General features: G+C 40.0%; 1 protein-coding gene across 1 annotated transcript in view; it reads left to right on the top strand.

The window, feature by feature from the left end:
* Positions 1-4,475, top strand: part of kcnq1.1 (potassium voltage-gated channel, KQT-like subfamily, member 1.1) — a 25,770-nt gene extending 21,295 nt beyond the window's left edge. Inside the window, exons 12-16 of the mRNA XM_019886538.1 lie at positions 1,285-1,360; positions 2,239-2,333; positions 2,460-2,506; positions 2,598-2,659; positions 3,779-4,475. Coding sequence (XP_019742097.1) covers positions 1,285-1,360; positions 2,239-2,333; positions 2,460-2,506; positions 2,598-2,659; positions 3,779-3,973 — 475 coding nt within the window. The 3' untranslated portion in view covers positions 3,974-4,475. The remainder of the gene's footprint in view (positions 1-1,284; positions 1,361-2,238; positions 2,334-2,459; positions 2,507-2,597; positions 2,660-3,778) is intronic.
* The last annotated feature ends 2,692 nt before the right edge of the window (positions 4,476-7,167 follow it).

Raw genomic sequence — 7,167 nt, 5'->3', positions numbered from 1 at the left:
TATTGGTGCTCACCAGGAATGCATAGGCAAAATTGCACAAATTTTCACTTGAAAGAATAGTGGCGATCTTGGGATTTTTTTCTGTTCAATTTTCAAACTGTGTAAATTTAATACACTTCATCTTCAGCATGTTTAGTGCCACTTTTGTAAGTAACCACGCCCCCGTCCAGGCCACGCCCCCGTCCAGGCCACGCCCCTTCCGCTTTTTTCATCACTCGCCATTGCCATGTATGTTATCTTCAAGATAGACGATCGGCTCATTGGATATTTTTCATTCTCTGGCTTAAGCCTACTAAGCTTCTTCTTGCCCAAAGAAAAAGACAGATATAAGCGTGGTTACAGCCTATTTATTCAACTCCTACTAACACACATTCACTGGATGTGCAAATGTCTCGCTGTTCCTTGCAAAGTCCCTCCCTAAATTGGATTAGGATTTGAATGCTTTGTTCATGACAGATAGCTCGATTCTTTGTAAATAATAATTAAATATTTTTTTTCCAATTCAGTCTTCAACATCAGTATTTTTAAATAATACAAGTATACAAAGCAGAGTATTCATGACTTAATCCTATTTCGACTTTGGCCGTTGACTGCATTTCCGGAGGAAGCCAATAGAGCTCCCCATTATAAAATACACAATGCTCTTCCTTCTACTTATCCATTCATTTGTCTTTCTAGCGTAATGAGTCCTGCTGGTGGAAAGCAATAGTTCATCATAATAACTCTTGCTACAATCTCCTCGGGACTTCTTTTTGAGGATATCACAAAGCAGCCAAATTCCCAAACATGTTGCCTCTATGCTTGCAGCTTCTAAATCTGAAGTTTTTCTTTTTACCTTGTGTTGTAGTTTGTTTGTTATTTTTCCACCAGGATTTTTTTGTTAGACATATTTTGCTTTATTGCTCATCATAAATTATGTGAAAATGTATCAACAACACCATTCAAAATGCTTCTGAGGAGGATTCTGGTGTGTTTCCTGTTTGAGCACCTTATATTTGATTCAAATCATTGTTGTAGTTATATATGCCACATTTAATTACATGCAGCTGAAACATTGCTTCACTTTACACCACCCCATTTTTTAAATTAGAAATATAGCTACGATTCCTTAAAGGGTAGTGAGCTGTATGGCTTGTTGCTGCCCTATATATTTGTGAATTTTACAACAATGTTTATAGCATATTTTTATGTTTTTATTCATTAATCATATGTGGCTGACTGATTTCTTTCCTTTTCAACATTAACACCTTCATCACATGATTTTCATTTGAAATTTTTTAACAGACTAACTGAATCCCATAGACGGGCTATCCGTGTGATCCAGAAAATGCGCTATTTTGTGGCGAAGAGCAAGTTCCAGGTGAGTGCATCATTTTGTGCTATGAGAGACATCTGTGTTGAAATGTGAGGGGGAAATTGTTTTTTTTTCTTTGTTGTTTATTGAACAAAAAGATTCAAGATGGCACTTTAAGAGAGGTACAATATTAATTTGATATACAGTATACATACGGTACACAAGTGAGTGTTATAACAGATTGACCAAAGTGAAAGAGAAAAGCGATGTTGTTCAATGAATGCTTGCTGGAAAAAAAAAATTAAAAACAAAAGCCACAATTGCCGCTTTGGCAGTACAGTCGCATTTCTGTCATTGCCAAGTATGGCAGTTGATCCAGTCCTCCTGTTCAGCTCCACAACTGTTTAATAAACCGGCCTTGCATCAAAAATTCCTCGCCATCATAAAATTCAAACGGATTGAACCTGTCGATCAATTTTCTTCAAGAAACTCAATTATTTTTGATCTCTGCACCTAAGAAAATGCAGTCATTGTTAAAATTAAACCATCCCAACTGTCAGTTTAAAATTAATTCTTGATCACAGTTTAAACTGGACTTTAACGCAGCCAAATTTAAACTTAATTCCTGATTTAATATTGATTTAAAGTTAAACCTTGTTGGTGCAATCCGGCCTAAGAGGTGTTTTAAATATTTGAATTACATGAAACATTCATTTGTTGATGTAAAAATGCATTCCATGCACAGTGTGATGGAGTGTGATTCTTTACAAAAAAAGAATAACTTAAAAACACATTTGGTTTTGTCATAATTATGATGAATGATATCTGAATATTGTACGCAGAATTACAAATGACAGTATTTTAATACAATGCAACTAGTCAATTACGTAATTTGAAAAAAGTGAGCTCAAATATAGCACTGCAAGTCTTCTTTATCCACATAGCAAGCTCGTAAACCATATGAAGTCCGAGATGTGATTGAGCAATACAACCATGGTCATCTCAACCTAATGGTGCGGATCAAGGAACTCCAGAGAAGGTAAATGTGTCACTTTCACAACCTTTGTATAGAGAAATGCATGATGATCTCACCAACAGAGGTCACAAGGAATATGTTTGATGAGAAATTGTTGAACGTGTTATTACTTTTCACCTATGTCTCCAGACTCGACCAGTCATTAGGCAAGATAACTTCATTTCAGACAGGAACTGGTAATTCATCACTTAACTGTTCTATTTAATATATGAACTGTTGGAGCAGGAACACCTATACCCCTTTTCTTTTACTGCTGTTCCTGTTTAGATCGGGCCAAAGACAAGGGAAGCAACTCTATTGGATCCCGACTCAGCAGGATGGAGGACAAGGTAGTTTATTTATATCATTTGGGGCATCATTTTAAGTTCTTTGACTTTCAACCAATTGATTTTTTTTCTTCAAAACACCACCCCACCCCCACACACACACACACACAAAGGGTTGTTGACATAAAACTTCCTCAAAATGAACTCAAGTCAGGACAATATGAAATGAGCTTCTGTTGCCTTTTCACAATGTAAGAATTAAACGTCATCAAAGATGATCGGTTACCACTAAGATCACGGTTGCACTGGGGCCTATGCAGGTTGACTTTTGGGGTGAAAGACCGAGTACACCAAAAAACTGAAGGGCACACAACCAACCACTCACACTCATATCCACATTTACAGGGTTCGTACGGGTCATTAAAGTTAATAAAAATCCATAAAAAAAGAAGTTGTAAAAGAAATGGTCGGTCCACATTGCACGGCCGGCCGCTCCCCATCCCGCACGTCCCCACCCCTGTCAGGCGCCCGTTCCTTTCCCCAACACCCCCCCATCGCCAGCGCCCCAACGTTCATCCGCCGAGTCTAGCCAGCTCTATTCCTGGCAAGGCCGCGGCCGGCGTTGGGGACCTCTCCCCGCCGGTGCCATCGCGACCCACCCGCCCTCAGAACCTCACCTACCCAGCCGCCGGGTACCCAACTGTCGGGGAAAGTGGGGTTCAATGTCTCATACAGGTAGAAAAATGAAAATTTGACCTACAGTATGTCAAGTAAAGGGTTAGCTGATTGCCCCTAAAATTAAAATGTGCCCTTCCTTTGGCAGCAATGATTTGAACACCAGCTCAGTGATATGTGGCTTTCTGTTCAGCCCGCATATTGCTGAGCGGGCATTAAATCCACCGTGAATCCCCTGCTGAATGGAGAAAAAGTCCTTGGCTAAATTAGCCCTCAAAAGTCCTTAAAAGGTCCATAAATAAAAAGCAAGTAGAAGAGTGGGAACCCTGATTTACAGCCAGGGCAATTTAGAGTCTTTAAAACATACAAGCGCACAATAAACTCCACACAGTTCTAACCACATGCTTATCGGCAGCATAGTTCTGGGTATACTGGAGCCTTTAAATTTCAGTGTAAAACTGTTGCGTGTGCGAACCATAATTTATACATTGCCTTCGCTTTTTATAGATCTCACACATGGATCTGATGCTGAACCGCATTGCACAATCTCTCAGTATTCTGCCAGACGAGAGGGATGCCATTGGGGGCGAACGTGAGGGAAGACCGAAGCCACCGCCTGGCCACAGCAGCAGTGTCAATCGCAGTCAGGATGGTCTCCCAATCTATGAGCAGCTGTCTACCAAGTTGGACAACAGCAACTGATCGGTCCATCTATCTATCCAGCAACTTTCTCTTTTGTAACTCATATATCAAATATTATTTCACCTATGCTCAGATACCATGTAGATATGTATCCTCAGTATCTAATCATCATTGGAATGACATCAGGGCAAGGTGGGAGAACACTTACCTTTCTCATCTTAATTGACCTCAGCGCTGCTTTTGACACCATAAATCACTCCATCTTTCTCACCTGTCTTGAGTCCTCCTTTAACATCACTGGCACTGCTCTCTCCTGGTTAAACACACCTCTATCATTGCTGCTTATACCCATATCCGTAACCTTGGCGTCATCTTTGATCAGTCACTCTCATTTGAAACCCACATCACCAAAACTGCCTTCTTTCACCCGAAAAATATTGCCCGTATTCGCCCCTCTCTCACACCCACTCAGCTGCCGAAACACTGATTCACGCCTTTATCACCCCAAGACTCCACTACTGCAATAACATCCTTTATAGCTTGCCCACCAAAATCCTCAACAGACATCAAAACATCCAAAACTCTGCTGCCCATCTCCTCACCCACTCCCCATCCAACAACGAATCCAGTTTAAAATTCTTCTCATCACCTTGAAGGCCCTTCACAACCTTGCCCCCCTCCGACCTCACTGATCTCCTTCACTACCACACTCCTACCTCTAATCTTAGATCTGCCCACCTCCTCACCCCTCCCATCCGAACCGAGCAGTGGACCTGGGGAGACAGAACCTTCTCGAACCTGTAATACACAATAATTCTTTCAATATAATCTCTCTCTCTCTCTCTCTCTCTCTCTCTCTCTCTCTCTCTCTCTCTCTCTCTCTCTCTCTCTATATATATATATATACACACACACATATTTTTTTTGTTTTTACACACTGTTCCATGTTTGCAGTTTTTAATATGAGAATTGTCTTAATTTTCCTGTTCTTTTTAATTATGGTCTTTTACTATGTAATGTGCCTTTGAGTGTTTTTAAAACGCTATACAAATAAAATGTATTATTATTATTATTATTATTATTATTATTATTAACACTAAGCAGTTAGCGCCTTGAGCTTCAGGCTGTAATGACATTGTCACATCATGACTTTTGTGTCCTCCTTACCTTTGATCTTTTTGCAGCAAAAGAACAATATTGTGCAAAATAATTGCTCTGCTCCAAACAAACGCTTTTATTTTTTCTTTGAGGGAGTTCAAGCCATGGGGGTACCATTAGGTGTGGTAAAATGAAGCATAAAAATAATAAGCTGCAACAGCACTAGTGTGAGCGCTTGAGTGTCAGCATTCAATAACAATGCCAAGCATGTCTGATCTGAAATGTTAATACAGCTTTTTTTTTTTTAATCTGCGTTTTGTATTTAAATGGTCATTAAATATATTTTTGTCCATCTGTGTTTTAAGATTTTGACTCTTACCTGTTTCTCAGTCACTAACAGTTATCATTGCAGATTTTATCCAAGACTCTGAAGCATTAATTGCAAGCTTGCTTTCGGGTTTATCAAGTCTCTCTCGTCTCTGCGGCGTGTAAGATGACAAATGTGACAAAAAGTGTTGCCGGTCCTGTTGCCTAGCAGCATTCACAGCTTCAGCTGTGCATGGTCAGCTGGGACATTTCACGTTGCATAAAAATTGATAACTTGATCACTCGCTTTTGTTGCTGATTATTGCATTTGTCGTTTGTCACCTGTTTCTTGGTTTTGGCATGTGTGATGTATGATGTAGCTGATAAGTAACTTGACAGCTGCTCCGGTCTGACAGGGTTCCGTCACCTGCACAATATTACCACCACAGTTGTGCTCCTCGTGATATTTATCAAGTTTACGGTGTTTGCAGGCATCACATGTGACACAATTCTCTGAAAGCAAATGAGTGGTTATGGCCTCTGTTCAGCCATCACTCAATCATGTATTCCCATTCAACATGATTAGTAGCATTCGAGTGTTTCCTTCTCTATCATACATCACTCTTGTTGGCAGCCGAGATTCTTTTGTCGCCGTGAGGTTGTAGTAATGGGCTGAGAGGGGAATGTGCAAATAACTAAAGCCTCCGGAACAACCTGGTCTTTAGTCCAGAGACCTTTGGGCACCAGATGGTGACCTTCTCTTCAGTGATCATTCATGGTGTGTCCAGAGATTCCTTTACTCAAGAAGTCATGTGGAGAAAGGGCCCAAGTGACCATCTGCCTCTGTTGTCCGAAACAATGGGATACACCCACTTCAAGTGTGCTGAGCATGGCTGAACTTGGTACCGTGTAGAAATGAATGGGGATGGCAAACTTGGTAATTGCTGTCATTTGGAACATTTCAAACAGGAAATCCCTCATCGGTACAGCAATCATAAAAAATATTCCAACAATAGTTTGACTGATGACTGTCAACAATAAAAATATATCTATATATATTTTAAAACATGTATTATGATAATGCTCCCATTTGCATCATAACTTTGCATTTAAACTTTTCACTTGTTTCATCCATTGAATTCCTTCAAACTTTTCAGGATAAATGTTTACACAACAAAACATCACATCTTGGTTTAGTAACTCCCAACAATTTCACCAAATTTCCACAGAATTGTCGAGGAAGGCTTTGTACAGCGGTGACCAACCGCACGGTTTGCAGAGTGCCGTACATATTTATGAGGATCTAATTAAGGAGGTGGGCGAGAGGGTGTAAACCTTCGGGACCCATTTGATACTTACTAACTTGGCATCAAATATTGTACATTTAAACTTTGTGAATCCAGTAAGTTAATGTAACTGAATATTTTTCATTATTAAAAATGAAATGGCTACACAGTAAATTTAATATTTGATTTCTTTATTACTTGAACATAACTAAGAATCATCTACCCCTGAGACAGAGACGTACAAGTCAACATGAAGCAAAAAAGGAGTGTAAATATTCAAATAGGTGTGGGCACATGTCGGTGTCCGATTTAGGCTTTGAATGTGAAAGGTACCATGTGGAAAGAGCAAAGTTGAGGAAAGAGCTGGCGGGGTTGGGGAGGAACAAAAAGCTGATTTGCAGGTGAAATAGATGGCACACTCTGCTTTGTGGTCATTGTCCTGCTTTCCGGCCACATGGCCTTTGGATTCTCCACAGCTGAAAACCCAACCATGGTGTAGTGTGCTCGTATTAATGGGTCTTAGCCTTTGCAGGGGGCTAATTTGATTCAAATGATTCTTCTTAC

Source organism: Hippocampus comes, unplaced genomic scaffold (genome assembly GCF_001891065.2).
Source record: "Hippocampus comes isolate QL1 unplaced genomic scaffold, H_comes_QL1_v1.1 scaffold261, whole genome shotgun sequence".
Taxonomy (NCBI): Eukaryota; Metazoa; Chordata; class Actinopteri; order Syngnathiformes; family Syngnathidae; genus Hippocampus; species Hippocampus comes.
The sequence above is the reverse complement of the archived record's forward strand: the minus strand, read 5'-3'. Positions and strand labels throughout refer to the sequence as shown.